The sequence below is a fragment of the Azolla caroliniana genome, unplaced genomic scaffold (genome assembly GCF_043228905.1).
Source record: "Azolla caroliniana isolate FFs.n. ecotype wild unplaced genomic scaffold, voAzoCaro1.0.p SCAF_22, whole genome shotgun sequence".
Taxonomy (NCBI): domain Eukaryota; kingdom Viridiplantae; phylum Streptophyta; class Polypodiopsida; order Salviniales; family Salviniaceae; genus Azolla; species Azolla caroliniana.
The window spans coordinates 12,412,238-12,438,650 of NW_028230457.1; the positions used below are offsets into that span (position 1 = coordinate 12,412,238).

Below are 26,413 nucleotides of genomic sequence, written 5' to 3' on the forward strand. Positions count from 1 at the left end.
ACATGTATGAATAATTGTCCTTTAATAACACATCCGGAGGTGCAAAAAAATGGATGTTGAAATTGTAGTTGATTTTTTTAACCATGGTATCATTATGCAAACAATCATAATTGCAACTTAGTGTAGGACGCGATGAAGAAATATTTTGTGTTCAATTGGCTTGACTAGTACACATATATGTTTTTTTAGTGCCATGTATAGAAAACATGGAAACGAAGTTCTGAATCATATATGTTGATCATCACATGCCTTGCCTATTCTTTGGCTCTTCTCCCAATGTTGGTGGCTTGGTAATTGTGTAACACCTTAAACAATGTCGTGTAGGCAAATATTGGCATTCAAACTTTTACGAACTAGGTTTCATTGAAGCGTGTGGATATGATCATATTTGACGATCATCATTTGTTGTGTCTATTCTTACGATATTCGTTTTAGAGTGCATGATCACTGGAAAAGTATAACTAGTAGATGACCAATAAAGATGCCTATCATAAGTTGATCGTAGATAGACACTAGTTGGCGCCGAATGGGTCCCTTAACTGTTAGCGAGTTTTAAGTATTTGATATTTACCCCATCATAAAGAGCAACACCAAATATGGTCCAATGATCCGAGTAACATAGTATCCCGCATGATTTTCCACCAAATTGGAAATTTAGAGGTACTATGGTGAAAGTTGTGTAAGGCCGAAGCGAAAAAAAGAGAGAGGAAGAAACAGAACAAGACAAAATGAAGCAAAAGAAACATATGAATCTTTATTTTCATTCATATACGAAGAACAAAATGCTAGAATTATGATGTGAAATGCTACTAGATTATAACGAATCTAATGGCATGAACAAGATGATTAAAAGCCAAATAAAAATGTTCAGGCGGACGAACATGAATTGTCCGGGTGGACATAAAATGTTCGGGCATAGATAGAGAAGAAAGAGTACTCTTAATTTTCAACCTGAAGAAGAAGAAAGAAAAAAGAAGCTTTAGGGTTTAGATAGAGAAGAAACAAAGTATTGTTTCTTTTCAGCCTGAAGAAGAAAAAAAGAAAAAAGAAGCTTTAGGGTTTAGATAGAGAAGAAACAGAGTACTGTTTCTTCTCAGCCTGAAGAAGAAAAAAAGAAAAAAGAAGCTTTAGGGTTTAGATAGAGAAGAAACAAAGTATTGTTTCTTCTTAGCCTGAAGAAGAAAAAAGAAAAAAGAAGCTTTAGGGTTTAGATAGAGAATAAATTGTTGGGTCTATCCACTCAAGTGGAGCCCACGACATGGAGTCGGCCTAGAACCGACTGCTGACTCAAGCAACTCAACCTCAGTTAAAAACTGAAATCATTATAATTATTATTTAACTATATATATAGTCATGTCAATATTTGAACTCTTAACTTCTTGACATACATAATCAAGCGTTGTGTTCTGACCAACACATCCAAATATATGGACATGTTATGTATATCTTAGTAGATTATTAGTAGATTATCTATTTCAAGTTCTAGAGGGTTCTAGAATATTCTCCAAAATATTCTAATGCATGTACTTCGACTCACAGTATAAATACTTGTAACCTCCTTGATCCCTTTCAAGGGATTCAACACCAGTCATTGACACAAGAGTTTTTAGAAAGTTTTAGAGGGTTCTAGAATATTCTCCCGAATATTCTCCAAAATATTCTAATGCATGTACTTTGACTCACAGTATAAATACTTGTAACCTCCTTGGTCCCTTTCAAGGGATTCAACACCAGTCATTGACACATCAATCTAGTATTCTTGTTTATTCCCATATTCTCTCCTTGATTTACAACTTTGTCTTTATGCTTTTGTATTTGTTCCTAGCGTCTTAAGTTCCTCATCTCATCGCTCCCAACTTCCCGAGTTTCTAGCCTCATCACGTCAAGTTCCACGTTCGTAACCTTATCAGTCATAGCATTGTCATCTGTGCTTTGTCGTAGTCTAGCGTTGGTGTGTTCGTGACATATATATGTTACGTATGTTTTTTTTGGTATGTTTTTTTTGGGTGTGTGTCTTTTTCTTTTGTGTGTGTGAGTGTGTGTACTGGGACAAAGAAAGACGTTACTTTACAAGGCTCATAAAAAGGGTGCAAAAATAGCAAGACAATGCGCCGAGAGATAGAGAGGAAGAACATATCATGATGCAAAGAAAACAACATCTGGAAAACTGAAATAAGGCTAAAAAATAGAGATTTGAGAGAGAGAAGTGTGTGAGAGAATGTTGTGAAGATTCAGTAGAAAAAGAGCTCAAGAAAAGGGCAATCGAGAGCAAGAAACCGTTGTCGTGAAGAAAACCGTCCACAAGCGGAATCGGTGCACAGGAGCGTAGGAACCGGCTCTTCTCGAATGTTGTCCATAGAAGATCCTAGGCGGGTAGATTTAGTGGGTAGGAAGTAAAGGGGAAACGGCTCCTTCCTTGCCTATAAAAAGGAGGGAGACGAGAAGGGTGAGGGGATCGCGGAGAGTCGAGGACGAAGTGCTGTCGGTTTGCGTGCGAAGGCTTCTCTCTCTCTCTCTGGTTCGCAAACTCCATAGCTTCCTTCTGTGCAGGTTTCGGGAGGCTCGCGCTGCTCTGAGGAATGCCCGAGTGCTTCCGGCAGCACCTCCAACCTGCTCCTATCTTTCTGTGCGTTTACGAACAGGCATCGGCATCTGTTCGTCGGCCTGTTCGGTTGTAACCGACTTCGTGTTTTTGTTGCTTCCGTGTTCTTGTTGTTGTCTTTGTTAATACATACATACATTCGTGTCTCTCTGTGTTGCTGTCCCACTCGCGTCTTTGTGTCGAAGGGCCGTGTCCCTGTGAATCTACGCTCGCACGTAGTGTGTCTCTTGTCCTTTCTCTCTTGCTCTTCGGTACAGGACCCTTGAGGTCCCGCCTCATTCCACGCATCCGCGAGGAAAACCTCGACATCTTTGGTGAACCCGACGTGAAGGAGGCGGCAGAAGAGCAGAAGATGAAAGGGTCGGATCTTGCGGAGGCCATGGCTTCGGCCGTGGATCGGATATTGAGCGCACGCGAGGGCTCCGGTGCCCTCGACAAAGCCATTGAGGCGGTCGTCAGTACGATCGGCCGGTTCAGCGGAAAGGATGCCACGAAGTATTTGGCGTCCTACGGGGCAGAAATGCTGATGCGGGACATTCCGGAAGAGAGGCGTCTTGCCGGGTTTCCTCGAGTGGCGATGCCGAGCATCCATGCGGAGGTGCTCGAGGTGCGGGCGGAGAGCCGTACCTGGGAGGAGTTCGAAGGCCGACCCCTAGAAAAATACGGGCTGGACGACGCGCTCCGGCTTTCGAAACGGGACTTCATGGAATGGGTGGAGTCCCCCAGCAAGGGAAGAAAAGCGTCGGCACTCCTCCGGGAGTTCGAAGAACGCTTTGCGCACCTTTCGGCGCTTGACCGAACCGTTCTGGATACGAGTCGGGTCCTATTGTTCGTCAAGTTGGTGGACGAGCGGGACAGAGATCAAGTCGGCTCCTTGCTGGAAACCGAAGACGGGCTGACAACCGACTGGGCTGCGGTTAAGAGAGTCTGTGGCCGTTTCGACAAACGGCGAGAATGGGCTGACAACGGGGCGGCCGGTGCGGGCTCTATCACAGCAAGGAGGCTTGAACCGGCACCGCAAGTACGAAGGGAAGAAACCCGGGAATGGCTCGAAACCGGTCCGGCTTTGACCGACATGGTCAATGGCTCGTCCGGAGGAGCAGCGCTGGAGGAGTTGACGCGGGCAATAAAGGATCTCCAGATCGCCCAGACTCGAAGGGAAGGCGGCGAACCGGCTCGTGACCGACGGCCGGCAGCGGGGAACAGGTGCATGTGGTGCGACGAGGTCAGCCACATTCGGAAGGACTGCGGCGATTTCGCAGAGGCGTTGAGGAACCGGGTGGTGTACCTATGGGAAGGTCGGGTGCACGCCGGCGACACCAGGAGGGCCCTGAACCGAAACGACGGGCGAGGAGGAATGAAGAGACTGATGGAAGAGGCAACGGCCCGACACGTGGAGGCCATCCACTACTCGGCGTCGGCCGGCATTCGGGTCGGGGGCAGCGAGGCCCGAAAGGAGGGCAAAGACTGATTCTGGTCGGCAATGTTGGAAGGTCTTGCCGGCGCACGGCTAAGGAAAGATGAAACGGACCGCGCTGAGAGACGGGTCCGGGAAATAACCGGGTGGAGCGATCCGGTCGAGGAGAAGACGGGCTTTGTAGAAGCCGCCTGCCGGAACTACGAGGCTCTGGTAGAAGACAAACGAGTGGGGAAAGCCGGAGCGGCCGGGCCCTCACAACGGTACGAGACCCGATTCGGGCAACGACGGAACGATGCCGGCGGGTCCAGCTCGCAAGATAACCCCAGGAAGGGCGGATACCGACTGGGGACGGAGATAGAAAGGACTACGGACCTACGAAAGGTCCTAGAAGAACGGATCCTCGACATCAAAGTGGAGCTGTCATTGCGAGAGGTGTTAGGGATCGCCGAGAAGGAGTTCCACGACTCCATTGTAGACCTGGTGAAACGGAAGAGGCTGTCGACGGAGACGGAACCGGAAAGACCGGTGGAGGTGCGGACGACGCACATCGACGACATGGCGCTGTAAGATGAGTGGGCGGAGAGCCACTATTCAAGGCCGCATTGGGCCGAGCAACCATGGAGACCAAGGTGCTGGACAACGGTTCGGCCTACGCAAGGGTCAAAAGCCAGGACGGGCGCCATTCGGTCCAATTTCTAACGGTGCGGCCGAACCACGAGCGAAACCGCGAATCCCTCGGTGGCGAGAACCGGGAGGATTTTTAGAGAGGGCTGCCAAGGCGTGGGGCCGAGACAGTCCGGACACTCGGGAAAGTCCCCACGACTGTACGATAGGTAGGGGATTTTGCTTCTTCGACAATGGAGGGTGTATGATAGTCGGCATCGTCGGCCGAGAAAAGACAAGGGCGGAAGTGCGACTTCGAGCATGCGGAGTTCTCGGCCCGGACGAGGAAATCAGCGGAGCCGTGGAGGCGGTCTCCTTCGACGACACCTTGGGAATGCTGAGGAAGGTAGCCGGAGAAGACCTTAACGAAGACCGGACGATACCGATATGTTCCGAAGAGATGTATGAAGTCATCGCGAACTTCAGTCGGGGGCTCGGGTCGGATCGGACGGCCCGAGTTAGCACGAGGTACAAGACTATGGACCGGAAGGTAAGGCCAGTTGCGGCACCCTTGCCGGAGGGCAGCGAGTCCCGAATCAGAGGGGTGGCATCGGACCCCAGTTTACAAGATCCGGCCTGCATAGGACACACCTTCACCGACGGAACGCTCCGGGAGCTCAAAATCGGTGGGGGCGGGTTCCTACTGCCGGCGAAGGAAGACCGGTTTCGGAGAATGCTCAGAAGGCACGGGAAAGCCTTCGCATTCTCACCGGAAGAGATCGGGTGCGTAGACCCGACGATCGTGGAGCCGATGGTGATATTCACGGTACCGCATGTACCGTGGAATCTCAAGCCAATTCCAATACCGAGAGCTCACATCCCGAAGTTGATGGAGCTATTGAGGCAAAAAGTCGATATGGGTATTCTCGAACCGTCGAGCGCGCCATACTCGAACCGATGGTTTACCGTACCAAAGAAAAACGGAACATTGCGCTTCATTCAGGACCTGCAGCCGGTCAACAGAGTGACCATCTGGAACGCAGGAATCGAACCGACCATAGACGAGTTCGCAGAGGCCTTCGCCGGAAGGTCGATTTACTCGGTCGGTGATCTGTACTCGGGGTACGACCAGTTCCAGCTTGCCGTGGAGAGCAGAGACGTTACGACGATGCGAACCCCCCTCGGCCTAGTGCGAATGTGCACCCTGCCACAAGGAGGGACCAACTCGGTAGCCCACATGGTGAATGCAATGAACAAGGTACTGAGGGATTGCATCCCGGACATCACCATGCCGTTTCTAGATGACATCCCGATCAAGGGGGTGCCCGGTGGAGGAGAAGGACGAGACAGTCGGGCCGGACGGATGCCGGCGATTCGTGGCGACACACATCGACGACTGCGAGAAGGTGCTACAAAGGCTTGAGGATGCGAGGCTCACCTTCTCCGGGGAGAAATCGGCCTTCGGGCAATCGGAAATCCTGGTGGTCGGACACCTATGTGGCCCTTATGGCCGGAAGCCGTCTCTGGCAAAGGTAGAAGCCATCTCCGCAATGAAGACCGATTGTAGCTCGGTTACGGAAGTTCGGAGGTTCTTGGGGGCATGCGCGTTCTACCACATATGGATCCCGCATTACGCCCACGTGGCGGAGCCGCTATACGGGTTGCTGAAGAAAGGGCGAAATTTCGAGTGGCGAGACGAGCACACGGAGTCGGTCCGGAAGCTGAAGGAAGCTCTTGCGGCAACACCAGCGCTCTTGAAGGCTGTCTACGAGAAGGGTACCCCGGTATACATAACGGTGGATACGAGTCCGACCGGGATCGGATGGGTCGTCAACCAAGAAGACGAGGACGGCATTCGGTTCCCGATCCGATTCGGCGCAAAGGTCCTCAGTGAGCGACAGCGAGGGTACGCCCAGGTTAAACGCGAACTCTGGGGTATCGTTTCGGCAGTAAAGGCCGACAAAGACTACCTGATCGGGACAGAAGTGATTATCGAGACGGATTGCCTGCCGATTCTCGGCATGGTTTCCGGATGCGCGACACCGGACCTGGCGATGCTCAGGTGGATAGCGTACATCAAGTCCCTGGACCCGGAAATACGGCACATTTCCGGAAAGGACAACGCCATGGCCGACATGCTTTCGAGGGCGAGGTTTGATGACGAGGGCGGCATGGTTTCGGAGGACGAAGAAGTCGGCGTGGACTTCTTCGAGGCAGCGTACGTGACGACCGATGGGACGAGCACTCCGGCACTTAACGACTTCGACGAGAGCAAGTACGACGGCGAGTGGCTCCAGATCGGTGGATTTTTGAGGACGATGACGCCGGATGCGTCGTGGACGAAGGACGAGGCCAACCGGATCCGAAAGAAAGCTTACCGATTCTTTCTCCGGGACGGATACTTATGGAAGCACCCGAAGAAGAGGAACGGCGTCCCGCTCCGGGTGGTGGCGATGAAGGAAGAACAAGAGGAGCTGCTGACGGGCTACCACGACAGCCCTTGGGCCGGACACCGTGGAACGTGGGCCACGTTCGAGAAGATAAAGGGGAAGTACTGGTGGTCGGGACTGTACCGGGATGTGCATCGGTTCGTGACGACTTGCGAGAGCTGTCAGATGCACTCCGTAGTCCGACATCGGGACGAGCTTCACCCTACGTACCCTTCGACCATCCACTTCAAATGGATGGAAGACCTGGTGACGATGCCGATGGGAGTAGGACAGATGCGATATCTGGTCCTGGCTCGGGAAGATCTGACGAACCAGGTGGAAGGCCGAGCCCTTCAGAACAAAACGACCGCGGCCGTATGTCGGTTCCTGATCGAGGACGTGATATGCCGGTACGGGTGCGTCGGGAAGATCGTGGCTGATAGCGGGGAGTTGGACGCCGAAGAGGCCGAGGAGCTGTTCGACCGGCTAGGAGTCAAGTTCTCGCTTACCACTGCGTACAATCCGGAGGCGAATGGGAAGGTGGAGCGCGGACACGGACCGATCGTCAAGGCATTAGTTCGGGCATGCGGAGGTCAAGTCGGGAACTGGCCGCGGCTGCTGCCTTACGCGTTGTGGGCGGACCGAACTACGCACAGTTCGGTAACCGGATTCATGCCGGCAGAACTCATGTTTGGGCAGAAGCCGGTCATGCCGATGGAACGTACGATATCCTCGTGGGCAACTGTGGACTGGAGAGACGAGATGAGCCGGGAGGAACTGCTGGCGGCGCGTATACGACAGCTCGAGCGAAGACCGGAGGACGTGGAGCAGGCTGCGGAAAGGCTTCGGGAAGTAAGGATAAGGAACAAAGCCCGATTCGACCGAACGCACCGGCTCCGACCGAAGAAGATCGACGAAGGCGACTGGGTGCTAGTCTACGACAACAGCCTTGACAACCAATAACGAGCGACACGGAAGTTCGCAAGAAGGTGGTTCGGGCCTTACGTGGTACAAAGCGCCAACGACTACGGGACGTACCATCTGGCGGAGCTCGACAGCACGAGAATGGCGATACCGGTAGCTGGGAAGCGGATCAAAGCATTCAAGAAGCGTCACGACGACGAGCCGGATTCGGTGGGCCTGGACCGCGACGACGAACGATCCGAAACCGAGGAAGAACCGACGGGCGGGGAATGAAGGCTGGACCGGTTTTCTCCGTCCCGACTCAATTTGGCGCATGCCGGTGGATGCGCGGTTAGGTGGGGGCGGATGTCGTGAAGAAAACCGTCCACAAGCGGAATCGGTGCACAGGAGCGTAGGAACTGGCTCTTCTCGAATGTTGTCCATAGAAGATCCTAGGCGGGTAGATTTAGTGGGTAGGAAGTAAAGGGGAAACAGATCCTTCCTTGCCTATAAAAAGGAGGGAGACGAGAAGGGTGAGGGGATCGCGGAGAGTCGAGGACGAAGTGCTGTCGGTTTGCGTGCAAAGGCTTCTCTCTCTCTCTCTGGTTCGCAAACTCCATAGCTTCCTTCTGTGCAGGTTTCGGGAGGCTCGCGCTGCTCTGAGGAATGGCCGAGTGCTTCCGGTAGCACCTCCAACTTGCTCCTATCTTTCTGTGCGTTTACGAACAGGCATCGGCATCTGTTCGCCGACCTGTTCGGTTGTAACCGACTTCGTGTTTTTGTTGCTTCCGTGTTCTTGTTGTTGTCTTTGTTAATACATACATACATTCGTGTCTCTCTGTGTTGCTGTCCCACTCGCGTCTTTGTGTCGAAGGGCCGTGTCCCTGTGAATCTACGCTCGCACGTAGTGTGTCTCTTGTCCTTTCTCTCTTGCTCTTCGTGTTGGGAGACAGATCCCTCCGGATGGGAAGGGAGAAGAACAGTTCCGACGAACAAACTCGGCCGAGGCCGACAGGTCGAGGTCGAAACGGTATGAACCGGATCGGGAGTATCCGACAGCGGAGAGCCGGATGGTGTAGGCCCGGTATGAACCGGAGGAAGAGACATATTCTTAAATATGTTTCTGAGAGCCCATCGAGGCTACATTTGTAAATAGCCGAAAAGTCATATTAGTATAAATATGACTTAGGGCAAACTTTTAAGTGTAGTTGTTTTTGTTGTTGTTATTCTTCCTTGTTGGTGCAAGAAGAAGCGAGAGCGCGTAACTGTACAGAGAGAGAGAGAGAGAGAGACGAGGTTGTTGCCTCTGTTGTAACCGCCGCCTGTGGCGAAGATCTGAGAGCACGAGGTCGTTGCCTCAGTGAACTCACTGTTGTATATTCCTACATAGTGACAGTTTGCAGCCTGTGGGCTGCCGTGGTTTTTCTCCTATTTTGGGGTTTTCCACGTAAACCTCTTGTGTACCCTTTCTCCCCTTTGTGTCGCGTTTCATTACCTGTTTTTTCTGTGTATGAAAAGAATCTCGGTTGTGGCCGAGCGTCGGACATAAGGAACGTCGAGTTCTCAACACTTTGGTACAGGACCCCTGAGGTCCCGCCTCATTCCACGCATCCGCGAGGAAAACCTCGACACCGTTGCAAAAGTGAGGACGTAGATCTCACAAGGTGTTGTCCGGACTACCCAAAGAGTCGACAACAACTCTTCTGTCTATCTGTAACAAGTTTATTTGTTATGTGGTTTTGGTTTCTTCTTGTTGTTCATTTCGCCTGTTAAGGTGAACATTGTAACCAAGGTTGTAGCCTTGAAATATGTGTGTATTCCTTTGAAGTGTTAGCTCTAAAGGTTGTCAACACCTTGTTTACTCAGAAAAATAGCAAATCTGTTTCGGAACCTAAGGTTCCCGTGGTTTTCCCCATTTTTGGGTTTTCCATGTCAAATTTCGGTGTACTCTCGTTTTTGTCTTGTGGTTTCGTCTATTTGGAAACTTGTGTTGGTAATGTAAATCATCCCGATTCGGATCCATATTCCTAACAAGTTGTATCCGAGCCGAGGTTCATACCCTCTGCAAAGATTTGGAATATGAATGAATCATAGGCGGGATGATTAAGTTGACCGGACCAACTACTCCATTTGGAAATCCAAAATGAGAGACATGTTGGTGTGTAAGGACATGTGGTTGCCCGTACGACATGGTACAAGCAAACCCGAGAACATAGATGCATCAACTGGGGAAGCAATGCATCTAAAAACAACATCATACATACGTTGTTTTATAGACATGACTCTATATAATAATTTCGTTGATGAAACCAAAGCACACGAATTATTGGGGAAAAATGAAACCATGTTTTAGACGAAAAACGCCTTAAATAAAGTCTCTGTGTTTAGGAAACTTGTAAGACTTAGATATCAAGATGGCTCTAGTATGGCAAATCATCGAAACACGTTTCAAGGACTAATAATTCAAACCATCTCTCTAGATATACCTCTAGCAAATGAGGTGTTGACCTTGCTATTGTTAGGCTCTCTCCCAGGTAATTGGGAAACCCTTGTTGTGACGTTTGGGACTGCAACACAACAAAAGGAGCTAACATTGGACATGCTTAAGTCGAGTCTTTTACGTGAAGAAGCACGACGAAAGGAACACGAGTCCAACTTTGACCATAAAGCCTTAGTCATAGAAAACAACTCCTCTAGAGGAAGAAGCCACGCTAGGGGTGCACAAAATCACAGAAATAATTGTAAGGGGAGGTCTAAATCTAGAAGTAGAAAAGACTTCAAGAAAGATTTTTCATGTCGTTATTGTGGTGGTCCAAACCATTACGAGAGAGACTGTTGGAAGAAAAAGAAAAACCAAAAGAAAGGAACCACCGACAATAAGAGCAATGACCCCACTACAACCACTTGTGATGGCGACATTATCATTGGATGTGATGATGCGTGTGTTAGCTTAGCATGCCAACAAACTGATTAGATTATTGACTCGAGAGCCTCGTATCACATTACTCGGGAGATGTTCTCGTCATATGCCGGTGGTGACTCTAGCAAAGTCAAAATGGCCAACCACGGTATAACAGAGGTTGTTGGCATAGGAATTATAATTCTAACCACGGACAACGGTTGCAAACTCGTACTAAACGATGTTAGGCATGTACTAGACATTCGACTGAATATTATTTCGGTCGGTAAGCTTGATGATGAGCGTTACACAAATTCCTTTAGTGAAGCAAAATGGAAGCTCATCAAAGGCTCACTAGTATTAGCAAGATGCCTAAAACAGAATTCCCTCTATGTAATGCATGCTATGGTGTCCGATGGAGAGGTGAATGTAGTTGATAAGGAAGTCCCTATTGAATTGTGGCACAAGAGACTTGGGCACATGAGTCAAAAATGACTCGAGGTGCTAGCTAGAAAGAACATTCTACCTGAGATAAGAGGTATGCACTTGAAGACTTGTGTTGATTGCTTGGCTGGCTGGCAACACATAGTCGCTTTTCAACATTTGCCCCCAAAAAGAAAATCTCAGCCACTAGAACTAGTGCACACTGACTTGTGCTATATGAAAGATAATACTCTAGGGGGGCTTAGTACTTTGCCACATTGATTGATGACGTCTCAAGGAAATTGTGGTGTTTTGCATTGAGGACTAAAGATAAAGTCTTTGGGATCTTTAAAAACTTCCATGTAAGTGTGGAAAGGGAATGTGGGAGAAAACTTAAATGCATCCATGCAGATAACAAGGGTGAGTACCGAGGACAATTTGAACAATATTGTCGTGAGCATGGGATCAAGCTTGAGAGGAGTGTTCCCAAAACACCTCAGCACAATGGCATGACTGAGAGGATGAATAGGACAAAATGTGAGCGGATAAGATGTATGTTATCCCACTCAAAATTGCCGAAATCTTATTGGGGTGAAGCAATGAGGATTGTCGTTGACCTCGTAAATCTATCCCCATCAGACCCTTTGGATGGTGATGTACCCGAGAGGGTGTGAACAGGTAAGGAAGTGTCATACAAACACCTAAGAGTGTTTGGTTGCAAGGCTTACATCCACATCCCAAAAGACGAAAGATCCAAGCTCGATGAAAAATGTAAACCATGCATATTTTAGGATATGGCCATGAGGAATTCAGTTCTAGACTTTATGACCCAGTGGAGAAGAAGGTCATTAGAAATAGGGATGTGGTATCCCTTGAGAATCAAACCTTGCAAGATCCGGATCCGAAGAAGATGCCAAAGATCACCCTTGATCCTACGGTCACCAACAATCCAACTCCTGCCCAAGACATACAAGGTTAAGGGGAGAGATGTGGAGGATTATCAAGATACGATTGATTATGCAACTGATGATGCTCATGAGGAGGAAAATGAACAAGAGCATGATCATCAGACCCTAGGTGACCAGACTGATGATGTTTCGGTGGCTCCACCAGAAGTGCAATGGGTGAGAAGGTGTATAAGAGAAAGAGGACCTTCAACCAAATATAGTCCACATGAGTATGTATTGCTTACAAATGGAGGAGAACCACAAAGCTTTCGAGAAGCTATGGCACATGATCATAAGGAGAAATGGCTCGAGGGCATGAATGATGATATGAGGTATTTGCAAGACAATAATACCTATGATCTAGTAAAGTTTTCTAAGGGAAAGAGAACGTTGAAAAATAAATGGGTTTTCAAGCTCAGAGCTGAGGAACATTGCTCACAACCAAGATACAAGGCAAGATTGGTTGTGGAGGGGTTCAGCCAGGAAAATGGTGTTGATTTCGAGGATATTTTCTCACTAGTAGTAAAGATGTCCTCTATTAGAGTTGTGCTCGAGATTGCAACCAATCTCAATCTAGAAATCGAACAACTCGATGTAAAAACTGCCTTCCTTCCCAGTGAGTTGGAAGAGAAAATCTAAATGGAGAAACCCGAGGGATTTGGAGTCAAAGGAAAGGAAAACTTGGTATGCAGGTTTAAGAAGAGCTTGTATGGCCTAAAACAAGCTTCGAGACTCTGGTATAAAAAGTTTGACTCCTTCATGATGAGCCATGGGTATAACAGGACAAACACAGATCACTGTGTGTTTTTCGAGAAGTTCTCAAATAATGACTTTGTTATTCTACTTCTATATGTAGATGATATGTTGATAGTTGGTCGAGACACCAACAAGATTGAAAAGCTGAAAAGAGAGCCGAGTCAATCGTTTGCTATGAAAGACTTGGGACCAACCAAGCAAATCCTTGGGATGAAGATAACCAGGGATAGAGTGAGCAAAAGGTTGTGGCTATCTCAAGAACAATATATTGAGAATTCCTCATAGAGATTTGACATGGCCAAGTGTAAGTCGGTTAACACTCCACTTGCGGGCCACTTTAAACTCAGTTCAACTCAATGCCCCACAAGTGAGGAAGAGCAAGAGAGAATGAAACAAATACCATATGCATCTGCAATCGGCAATTTAATGTGTGATATGGTATTCACGAGACCAGATATTGCTCATGCAGTTTGTAGTGAGCCATTTTCTCTCAAACCCTGGCAAAGATCACTGAGAAGCAGTGAAATGGATTCTGAGATATTTGAGAGGTACCACAAGAGTGTGTCTAAAATTTGGTGAACAAATTGTATTAGATGGGTATAGAGATGCAAATATGGCTGGTGATATAGACTCAAGAAAATATACATAAGAGTACCTAATGATGTTTGCAGGGGGAGCGGTCTCTTGGCAATCGAGATTGCACAACATGTGTGGCATTATCCACAACGGAGGCTGAATATATTGCTGCCACAGTAAGGAATTGCTATGGCTGAAGAAATTCCTACAAAAGTTGGGGCTGATTCAAGAAAGATACATTCTGTATTGTGCTAGCCAAAGTGCTATACATTTAAGCAAGAATTCTTCCTTTCATTCTAAGTCAAAAACACATAGTTGTTAGATACTTATGGATTAGAGATGTGCTTGACGAAAAACAGATGCACACTGAAAAGATTCACACAAATGAGAATGGCTCCGACATGATGACAGAATGTGTGTCACGGGAGAAGCTCGAAGTTTGCAAGCAAAAGGCGAAACCTAGTTGCACCCCCCCCCCCCCCCCCCCCCCACTCGAGAGATGGAGGGGGAGAATTGTCGGGTCTATCCACTCAAGTGGAGCCCACGACACAGAGTCGGCCTACATCCCACCCGACTGCTGACTGAGTGCTGCTGAAGCAGCTCAGCTCAGCCTCAGCTAAAAAGTGAAATCATTATAATTATTTTTTCTAACTATATATGTGTGTATTCCTCTAAATATGAGTGTATTCCTCTAAAAGTGTTATAGCGTTAGAGGCTATCTAACACCTTGTATATATGTACATACATACTCAGAAATGGTAGTGTAAATCATCTCTGTCTCTGTCTCTGTTTTTGGCCATCATCATCAGATCCTCTGTCGCCATAGCCATAGCCATAGCCATAGCCATGTTTGCTTCTTCCCCATCTCCTGCATACTCTTCTCCTCCCACCCCTTCGTCGCTCTCCTCGCCCACCGCCATGGCTCCTCCCATCAGCTCCCCCTCACCCCCCATCTCCTCTGCCTCCCCCCCATCCCTCAAAGCTCGCCTCGCCCTAGGCCAACGCCTCTACGGTGCGTTCCTTTGCTCCTCTTCCCCCACCATCGCCGAGATCCTGGGCTGGTCTGGCTATGATTATGTCGTCATAGACCTAGAGCATGGCCAGGGAGACGTCCCCCAATCCCTGCCCTGCCTCCGCGCTCTGTCTTCCACCCGAACCCCCTCCATCATCCGAGTGGCCTGCAATGATCCCGCCCTCATCAAGAAGACCCTCGACCTCGGCCCCGATGGCATCATGATCCCGATGATCGAATCGGCTTCTCAGGCGGCTATGGCCGTGTCTGCCTGCAGGTACCCCCCTCGTGGCATCCGCGGTGCCGCCCACCCCGTCGTCCGCGCCTCCAGGTATGGCCTTGACCCCGACTACCTCTCCCGGTGCGAACAGGACCAGGAGTTTCTAGTGATTCTTCAGATCGAGACAGAGGCGGCCGTAGGATGCATCTCGGAGATTGCGGCCGTTGATGGAGTCGATTGTCTGATGGTCGGTCCGACCGATTTGAGTGCGAGCGTAGGGTATCTTCACAATCCTGGACATATGCGCGTGAAGGAATTGCAACACAAGGCCGAGAAAGCCGTGCTATCAGCCGGGGGTGTTTATCTGGCGGGATTCGCAATGCGTGATGACCCTCCCGTGGACCTCTTCGGACGGGGTTGCCACATGGTATCAGGTGCCGTCGACATAGGCATGTTTCGGGATGTGGCCCTTGCTGATGTGAAGGCTAACAAGGTAAGCTCATTGAATTTACATCATTGCTTGCTTTTTGATGCCTCACTGTATGAATTCCGACATGCATACATGCATGTATGTTATATTGACCACACTCTTTGGAAATATTTGATATTTTGCAGCCAAGGAAATGAATCGGGTTTGCATTGCTGGGATGCAATGAAAGTGGATTAAAAAATGATTGATGAATGCATCCATGGTATATCCTAAAATTGTGAGTTCAGTCTGATGAATGCAATTTTCTCAATCCTAACAGCTGGTGAATGCTTTCTTGTTATAAAGTCATGTTTTCTCTATGTATATGCTTCACAACACATAGATAGATATGTTACTAGAGACCTAATGCAAATGCAAATTATTGGACAAGGCCGAGCCCATATCAGTTGAGAGCACAGAGAGAGAGGGATGACACAGGAGGATTTATGGATTGTATGCTCCATAATGATGAACATTTCACCCCCAAAAAAAAGAGAACAAAAAAGTGAAATAAATATTTATTATTCGATTAATAAAACTGAGCTTGTGAAGTTGTGAGCATAGACAAAACTGAAGGTCGAGTACCAACATGGGCCATTTCAAGATGGAGAAGGAGAGATAGGTAGATAGTTCATTAACATCCATGGAAAACTGAATCTGATATATGGAAGAAGGTTGTGCCCATGGCGAGGATCAAACTTGGGATTTCTCAATTTTATGAGTTAGATGCCATGGTGTAAGTCACCAAGACCAACAGCCAAAGAGAGACAGAAAGATGTGTAAACGTCTATGACTGCTGAAAATTGGTCTATGAGACAAATCATGATAACGAACTATTGGCAAATTCATGTTGGCTGTCGGCCATAGAGAGAAAGATAAAAATGTATGAACGTCTATGAGTGGTCAAATTTGGCCTATGAGACTGAATCATGATTACGAACTATTGGTGAATTCTTGTTTGGCTATACGTAAACAAAAGTAAAAGCTCTAGATTTCCTAAAGATACATGATAACGAATTTAATGCATGTGATGGGAATGATTTTGGAGATGGTTTACAGACGTGAAGTGCATAATCAATATGTCTAGGTTGAGTAGTGGTGGAGAAACATGGTATTATTCCTGGTTGATTGGTGTAGTGGAACAAAACTATGAGAAAGTTTACTGAGTGCATCCATGTGTCCTTGGCTGACTCAGACATGGCAAACAACGATCCCTACTATATGAGTTGTGACATGTTTCCATTTCATAAAATCCTCATTCATTGCTATTGCATAAAAAACCTCATTGAATCATGGGATCTATTGAAGCATCAAGAAACCAGTGTAATGCATCATTATCAGTATCTTCAATTAAAACTCAAAACTTTGCTTTTGTATCATTATCTTCTGCTAAAACTCAGTCTTTTGCTTTTGTATTGTTATCCTCAACTAAAACTCCAAAGTCTTTTGCTTTTGTATGTCTTATCTCCAAAGTCAATTTAAGTGGTTTTTCAGAATCTCAAGCATGTTCTCAATCCTCTCCTTGCATATGATCTCATTGGGAAGTGATTTGGTCTCAAGTAGACTTGATGATCAACAATGGCAAACGATTTATTTTGAAGTCGTTGGAGGATGTAAGGAATGTGCATGTTGACTTGAAGCTTCATTAGGGAGATAGATGAATATAGATTATCTATGCTCATGGGAATCCAAATACAATCATGGCACAAGTTTGAGTTTGTCGGTAGGGTTCAGCAATGGTTTGGTTTAAGCTTAGCTGGTAAACCAAACCAGTTTGGGGGTTTCCAAACCTGACCCGCGAACTGTGTTTTTAAACCAGTTTAGGTTAAGCGGTTAAGCCTAAACCGGTTTAGCCAAACCGATTAAGCCTTAACCAGCTTGGTAACCAGTTTAAGCTTAACTGGTTTGAGCAATCCCAAACCGAGCTCAAACTGGTTATGGAAGCTCAAGCCTAAACCGAACCGCCAAACTGCCAAATCAATTTAAGCAGTCTGGAGGTTCGGTTTAGGCTTGAGCTGAGCCGTTCCCGATTCCTATTTGTCGGGAGGATTGAACTTTGAGTTCTCTCAATTTTAGAAGTTGAGAGAGGGAGAAGAGTTCTTTATTGAGTGTGACAAGAAGAAAGAAAAATTGATTTGGTAGTTCTTTCTATTGAGCTTGTTGGGCATCTTTTCTCTAAAGGAGTAGGCTTTATGTCAATTAGTCACGTGGCAACTTAGAGAGTTTACCTTGCCATTAGAGAGAGATAAGCCTTTAGTTAAACCCTTATAGAGGTCTAATAGGGTAATGAGAAAAGTAGTGCCACTCAAGGCCAATGCATCATCTACGATGTCATTAGACATTCCTACATATAACTGAATCTTTATCCACAAATAGATTTAGAACAATAGATGGAGCACACTTAATCACAGGAAGTAGGAAATTGAGAGGTTTTCATAACATTTTGTGAAAGTATTTTGGTTAATAAGAGTTATATGCAAGTTAAGTAAAAGGATTAACACTTGATATTAGTGTGCAAGGACCATTCGTGATTTGATAAAGCCATTTGGGAATGATTTCAATTGAAAAGTTCAAGGCATGTTTGTACCCTTTTGGTGGATTTTGGTGATATTAAACTTATCTTCAAACCAATATATTTAATATGGGTTTTCGTATGATTGACACAACAAACTTGTAATTCAAGGGATGGATTCATGTTTGCTAAGTTGTTGTTGTAGCATTCCATAGACTTTATATTGGACCAATGACCATTTCCCTCCTACATGAACATCTTTGCCATTCCTTTGAAGGGATTGAGCGGATTGAAATGATCAACCAATGGATACATTTCATTGACGTCACAGATAGATGGAACCATTCAGCGAGCAATCAAGCATGCACTTGACTGAGTTGTTGATCACATTATTGAACGAGTGATCGAGCATGGCTTCGTGTGATTGAGTGAGTCATTGATCATACAGTTGCATCACATGAACCATGTGTTCTTTTGCTCGTTGGTAGATCTTCTACCTCTATCTCAACGATCATTATCATTTGCAGGGTTAAAGAGTATGGCATTGAGAACCATATTTTAGTATTATGGATTGAGCTAATGATGAGCAAAAGATAAGATATTAATGAGAAGAATAGGTTTAAGGGTGTTTACTCACATTAACCACTCTCAAATGTAGGAGGGAGCTTATCCCTACTAGTAGAGTCTCGACAATGCCTCAAAATGTTGTAATGAAGGGGATAGATAGTTCCTTTTTTATAGTTCAACACCTAGGCCTTTAGAAAACCATGTGTTTCGACATGTCATACGCCTTGGATTCATTCGAGTTCCTAGGATAATTCTGTCTCGACTATTCTACCCTTCTTTAAGGTTATGCCTATAATATGTAGTTTAGTGAACGTAGAAGGTGCATCTCTTGTAATGATGGTGCTTTTGAGCTAGTTGAATTGTTGTAATAAGTCATTCACGTAAATATGATCCTAGTCGACATATTTTTAGAAGTGTGTCTAAGCATGTGATCTTGCAAACACAATGCTAGACAATACGTACATCACGTTGTAATGTGAAAGGTGTAAGATCCATGCACGTTTGGTGGAACCTTTGGGGTTTTCAACTAGGAAACAAATGACATGTACAAATTTTGAGAAGAAGAATTTGGATAAAAGAAAAAGACACTAAAGATTAGGATGGGGAAAGTAGCACATGATAAAGAGAGTTTTGAACCACAAATTTATGGACTAAAGAATCAAGATAACCAAAGAAGATGTTGCTAATTAAAAAAATAAGAGCTTATAATAGGGTTTACGCTCCACCCTTCATTAAAAAGAGGTGGCCTCAACGGAGTGAAGGCTAAACATGCATTGCTACTTGGTACACATGTTTTAACCAACCCATGTAGTAAGGCATAGCATGTGTTGCCATGTTTTTATTTAACAACCCATATGATTTAACTTACCCTTTGTTATTCCTAATTCATCTCTATCTAAATTCGTTTTGACAAAACTATTCAACAAATAGTTATCTATAGTAGATAAGCACAAGTTTTGATACTTTGACTTTAAGTTTGCAAATATAAAATGTTTATTTAAACTCACAATATTGTTTTTGTATATATAAAATATAGAAATGTGTGATTGAGAGATGGTTCATATCGTTTGCATTGGCAACATGACAACATGTCCAACCTCTTGTTGCCATCCAATATAGTTGATGTGTGCGTCACGACATTTTCTCCTAATCATTGTTGATGCAATCCCTATATCCTTGTCCTACAAAGAACTGGATGTTAACCATTTCTGTACACTTGGACATCGGTTAAAAACGAATGAACAAGTGTAATGCTAATGAAAGGAAAGCGACAAAGGAATAGAGAGATTGGTGTCCCAATGTGAAAAGGCTCAAGGGCATTATAAAAGCTATAAACAACCCTTTTCTAAGTTTCTTCGTATCATTGATTAAACTTGAGTTGGTGCATAAGCCTCTTTTAATATCTTTATCTTTGATTATTTATAACCTTAATTATTAGCTTAATCTTACCTTAAGACCCAAAACTTATGTCTTAATCTGAAGTGTTTGGGTCAATAGGTTGTAACTCTTAAAGAGTATTCCTATTCCTCAATTGAGAGCTTGTATTATTGTTGTTATATTTCCTTATTTATTTTTATCATGTTGTTAAATAGTCTAACATTATATCGTTAAGTGGTTTAACTTTAATATTGAAGTGATTAAGCATGTTACATTAAGTCTTACCTTACTAATCCATACCAACCCCCCCCCTCCCCCCATTCCTTGACATAATACCTCATCCAAACACCCCCACACACTCATATATAAAAACATATAAATAAACAAATACATCCATAAGCAACTAAATAAATATGTAGAGGTCTAAATAATAAATAACATGATAGATAAATACATAAGTACATACATACATAATTGAAAATAACAATCATACATAGAAAATAAAATAAAGTAATTAACTAATATAAACAAAAGAGGCAAAAAAGAAGAAAACAAAAGCAAGAAGAAGAAGAGCAACTAGGGAAGGGGCTCCCAACCACACACAAGTGATTCAATGAACAATAAAGCCAACTTACCCTACTTGGTCGATGCATTAATGATGATCATTGATAACAATACAAAAGTCACATTGATGACGATCATGATGATTTCAACCCTAAGGAGTTCCCAATGTATCTCCTAATAACGAGAGTAACCTTACTAATGTTGATGCTAGCACACTAATGGAACTCACACTAACACCCTAACCCTTCTAACCTTCTTCACCCTCTCCATGTCCCCTCTTTTTACCCACTTCCACATCCCTCAATCACAACACCCGCTACCCACTCTTGCACATCTCACAAATGTTTCGTCATCTATACTCTATAATAATTAACACTCTTTGTAAGCGATGTTTCAAGATGAAACGTCCTCTCATCATCACTGAATGCTTTATGGATTGCTTGAATATTGGTCATTTTGTCGACCTCTCAATCCTAGCTCCATTACATGCTCCAAGAATATATGACATGAATGGGACCATATTAGGAAACTCTCGATTGGCTTTGTCATCATTCTTCTACCTCACCTGAACCACAACACAGGCGGCTACTTTTTTGTGAGGACAAAACCAAGTACTAATTGTTTCATCCCTAACTTTTGCCACCCACACTTGCCATTTGCACTCACTCGACCTTCTTTCCTCTTCCTCAACCTTGCTTGGTTTGACATCCACAACATAGGGTATAAAGGCAGTATCTATAAACCTTTACAATACAATCACAAGCATGAAAGAATTATAATTGTGATGTAGTTAAATAAGGAAGAATTGTAACCATTTGTAAGGACTCTTTCTCATTGTACTCCCTAGAGCTCAAATATAAGCTTCTCTCTTTCTCTAATCATTTCCTAAATCTTGAGTTGTAAGCTTAATCAATGTAATGATATTACACTAATCATTAAGCTAGGAAGTAATGGAAGATTAGCAATGTTGATGATTTATTGTGTTGCTCCAACAAATGCTCAACTTATGGTATAGTCTCACGTAAATTAAGTATCTAATTAATCTCTTGTAAGTGATTAAGCCATGGAGTAGAAATAGAGTTTGCTTTAGTAGTTAGCCTACATGATAGCAATGCAAGAGTGATTGACACTTACTCTTGGCTTTCCCACCACCAAAAAGGTAGATGGTGATATGTTCTCACACATTGACCTCAAGGTTGTTCTCAAGAAGAACATTGAGAGACACTATATATAATGGATACCAATTAGAGGGACAAGAACAAGATTATAAAATGAGAATAAGAAGCTATAATTAGATAACACTCATATTATAATTTGTAATTGGTGTTAATCTCCATGATTTCAACAAGGGAGATCAACCTTTTATGTAAGTGTAGTGGAGCATATTAATTCTTGCATGCTTGCCAAATCTTTACATACTTCGTCTCTCTTTTACCTGAATTCCTACATACCAAGTCTCAACGCTAGTCTCCCCATATACTCAACTCGTCAACATCAACATACAAAGTCTAATATGTAGGATTTAAGCATACATATGCATGGCTATGATATTATCCCCCTCCTTTTATCATTGACTTCTAGGCAAGTCAAGTTTGTGTGGATAGCGAAGATGAAAATCATGAACTCCTCTACAACATTGATCAAGTGATCAAGGGGTTCTCACGTGGCTTTTGGGAGTGGGTAACCTTTCCATAAGACAATGTAATGTAATTTCCATCATATTATATTTGAGTCGATAATCTTTGCCACTTACTCATCCCCGGTCTTGAGTTCCATGGGAGGCAATGTTGAGGATAAACTTCCTAGAATCATGGGGGGGTGGTAGGTTTCTAGGAGTGAGGTATGGAAGACACCATGGGTTTTTGTAATGTGATGGGAGCTCATGTTGAAATGCCATTGACTTTATTTGTTCTATAATGCGGAATGACTCAATTTTTTGTAATCGAGTTTAGAGTAAGGTCATGTCGTAGGTGATGCGTTCTCGTAGTAGCCAAACCATGTCACCAACTTAAAAACTAGATTTAATTGCTCGTTGTTTGTAAGCCAAATGAAGAGTGGGGATGGAACCCATAGTTGGGAAAGAAGGGTGTGTTACCAACCAAGGAATGAAGAGTATCATTGTAGACTATCTTGGATAATGTGACAAATTTTGCCCAAAGATCTCATTGATAACTCATCATGCATCAAAGGTACTGTTCTAGGACCTGATTTACCCATTTGGTTTACTTGGTTGTTTCAGGGTGAATTGTCAACGACAATTTTTCAGAAGTTCCAAGGATTTGGAAAGCTATTTCCAAAAATGTGAAATAAATTGAGGACTACAATATGAGATCATGTCATATGACAAGTCATGGAGACACATCACATTTGTTTAGTTGTTTTCCTAACGTGGCTCGTTTTCAACTTTAGTCAAGGGTCTTCAACGACATACGATATCAATCTCTATTGGAATAGGATGTCACAATATCTCAATATCAAGATTTGAACCTATAACCTTCAAACAAGAGCATTATATTTTAAACATTATATCACCCACTCTAGAGTTATATAGCACTGTCCACAATGAATAATCACCAAATGGCATGCATACATGTATGCCAAGTGACGGTCATACGTGATCGCATGTATGCTATATAAGTGGAAGATCTGCTTAGTGTTGAACCATTGTGGTTCAATACCAATCTTCAACACCCTTGTCATCTTGGTCTCCCAACAATGCAAATTCTTGTTTTCTTGTTACCTTCATTTCTTTGAAATCAACATTGTCCTCGAAGCTTCAATTGTGACATATGGTCATCTATTGGATTAGGGATAGGGGCATGCATAGTTTTAGATGATGTTGATGTTGCCACTGATTTAGATGTTTGCTCCATTGCTTACAATAAGAACATTGCCCAAATAGATGGTTGTCATATCGTATGGCTTGACTAATCATTTTGGTAAGAGATTTAAGATTTTCATGAAATGTGAGAAGCAGATTCATCACATCACTATGAGCCTTTGTCAACATTGATCCATTAATGTCTCTTCATCTCAAGGGATGTCAAATGTACAAAGGTGAAAATTATCTACATATGATGAGGTTGGAGAATCTCCTTGAAATAACTTTTGAATCTTATTGATACAAGTTCTCACACTATTTGTATTGCCAAAACAAGTTTGAAATTCTTTAATGAACTAATTAAAAACACTTAATCTAGCAAACATTTTCTCAAGTAATGTTGTAAACCAAGGTAGTGTTGTGCTAGTATATCACACCACAATAAACCCTACTCATGTCACATTAACCGGATATCATGTGGGCATAGATTGACACATGCGTGATATTCGTGATATTCTCCATGCGCAATATTCTCAATTTCGAGAATATGAAATGGCCCTAAGAATATTAAAAAACCATTCGTTTTGCAAAATAGATATAAAATATTTATTTATTTATTTAAATAAATTTATTTTACCAAAAAAAGAACAATTATTCATTAATAGATTATAGTGTCAAGAGAGTTTATGAAACTTATTTTAATTAATCAATCAATTAATTAATTTTTAAAAAACGAATATTTTTATATTTACTATACAAATATGATTAGTATAAACTTTGAATATATGATTAGTTTGAAGTACTATTTTTAATGTCAAAATAAAAATATCCATAAATTTTGAGGGAATAAAAAGTGAGAAATTAATGAGCCTTTATTTTATTTTATTTATTTATTAAAGTTAAAACGAATACTTATAATTTATAGGTTATACATTTATTATAAAAATTTAGTAGTGACAAATCCCCAAGTCCCTCTTTTATTATCCCTATTTATTGTCAAGTTTCTTTTTTTTATCCTAGGAAATTTTAAAAAAACAAAGTTTTTTTTTTTTTGAGTTAAACGAATAACTTGACCACCCATTCGTATTCGTATGCATTCGAATGGGAAACCCGACGAATGCGAATATGTCAATCTATGCATGTGGGATACATTTGTAATACTATGTTTAGATATCCTTGAAATTATGACAGAGTACCATCAAATTTTGCTGGGAGACTTATCTTGGGTTCATTTGGAAAACTTTGTGATCCCAAAGCTTGTTGTTGCAAAGTTATTAGTGCCACTACAAGTTCGTGAACTTTCTTGGTTAAGTTTTTGACCTTTCTTAGCATTTATTGATTCTAAATATTTGAGAAGCATTTAATTCTCTTGTTTCAGGCCAATGAGTTTGGTTGTTAAGCATTTTACATAAGCCAAAATGCCCATATATTATTATTCACTTATCGATGTAATGGTTCTGAGAAGATACTTAGATAGGGAGAGACGTTTTTCGAAAAAAAGACTGAAGAAGGATTTATTCAGATTCAAATTTGAAGGTGGTAATCAATAAAACGATTGAATCAAAGAATAAAATAAAAAGAGAAAAATGAACAAGTTGTCACAAAGTTATTGGTGCCGCTTTAAGTTGGTGAACCCTCTTAGTTAAATTATCATGTTTTAAACATTTTTTAAACATTTACTTATTCTAAATCATTGAGAAGCATTTAATTCTCTTGTTTTAGGGCCATGAGTTTGGCGTTCTACATAAGCCAAAATATCCATATATTATTGTTCACTTATCGATGTCATGGTTATGAGAAGATAAGGAAATATGTTTTTCGAAACAAATAACGAAGAAGGATTTATACGAATTCAAATTTTAAGGTCGTAATTGAGAATAAGATTGACTCAATGAATAAAATAAGAAGAGAAAAATGAACGAGAAATAAAATGAGACTAACAAATGTATTAACAATGACAAAAAATATAATTGTGATTTAACAATATCACCACCTGGCATTCATGCAAGCATATGCTATTGGGCGATCATGTATTAGCTCGTGGAGGTGGTTACATTTCATAGTGATATGTATGTACTTTAAGTGATATACAATAACTCACATATTATGCACGGCATAATGTATCTTAATAGATACGGAATCTAAAGGAATCATGACAAATAACAAAAGTGGCCAAGCAAGGTTGCTATATAAGGTAGGAGAGAAAGGGCGCAAGGGAGAACAATGACATTTTCATTGTCAAAAATCTAAGAAATGAACTTAAAGAGAGAAGCAATAACAATCACGTTAGCCTCGATTAGAATCCTAAGTTGAAATTCGACAACATGTCTTGATTTTTTAAAGGGAATTCTTATTCGATTCCTTGAGGGTCAGAAAATGCGGTATATTGTTTTAGAACATTATTAATAGTGTAAAGACATAGATTAATTAACTTGCAGTCGTATTTAATTAGCTATGGTTGTGCTATGGAATGCCACAACCATAGTATGAACCATACGTACCATATGTGCATTCGCATTCGCGAGTGGTTCAATCATTCGTGAAAGAAAAACACCCTAAAAGAATGATAAATACCATACTTTTGGATTAATTATTTATTATGAGGTAGATAAGCCTAAAAATGAAAAAAAAACATAAAAAAAAGGGGAAAAAACAAAAAAAAACACAAGAATGAATAACATCCGCATTCGTTTTCCAACGCTAGACAAACACGAATTTTACGTACTATGGCCACAACAATGGCATGGAGAAAGAGAAGAAAACGCCTTTGGAAATGCAAACAACCCACCGAGTTCTTCCTTTCTGGAAAGTTATAAGCATAGAAATCATACTCTATAGATAGTTGAAATCTCCCGAGAAATTATGTAAATGAAATATTGAATTGTTATATTTCTCTCATAAATTGTAATTAAGGAAACAATTATATTAATTTCATAGTTATTATTATGTTTTAATTTCACTGTAGCCATAGCCATGCATATGTTGTTGGAAGGTTCTAGAAGCTTCGCTTCATATTCAATGGCAGTGAAATTTGAAGGTTCCAGATTGTTTCCATAAGTTTTGGATGGTTCTAGAAGTTTCTAGAAGCTCAATGGTCGTTTATCATTATCAACCTATTAAGATAGTTTCCATCAATTTTGGAAGGTTCTAGAAGTTTCTAGAAGCTCAATCAGGGACGTTCTAAATGTTTCCTCCTCGATTACATTTCCAAAAGCTCGCCCTCCTTTTCTTCACGCAAAAAATTAGAAGCCTCCGGAAGCTTCCACTCCATTTCGGAAGGTTCTAGAAGCTTCTGCTCTTGGACCGATATGTT

The 26,413-nt window shown here is 43.0% G+C and overlaps 1 protein-coding gene across 1 annotated transcript; it reads left to right on the forward strand.

Moving 5' to 3' along the window:
* Positions 1-14,372: 14,372 nt before the first annotated feature.
* LOC147850105 (uncharacterized) lies at positions 14,373-15,579 on the forward strand. The gene is made up of 2 exons (XM_087337251.1): positions 14,373-15,283; positions 15,406-15,579. Exons 1-2 carry the CDS (start codon positions 14,405-14,407, stop codon positions 15,415-15,417), a joined length of 891 nt encoding a protein of 296 aa, XP_087193377.1. The 5' UTR covers positions 14,373-14,404; the 3' UTR covers positions 15,418-15,579.
* The last annotated feature ends 10,834 nt before the right edge of the window (positions 15,580-26,413 follow it).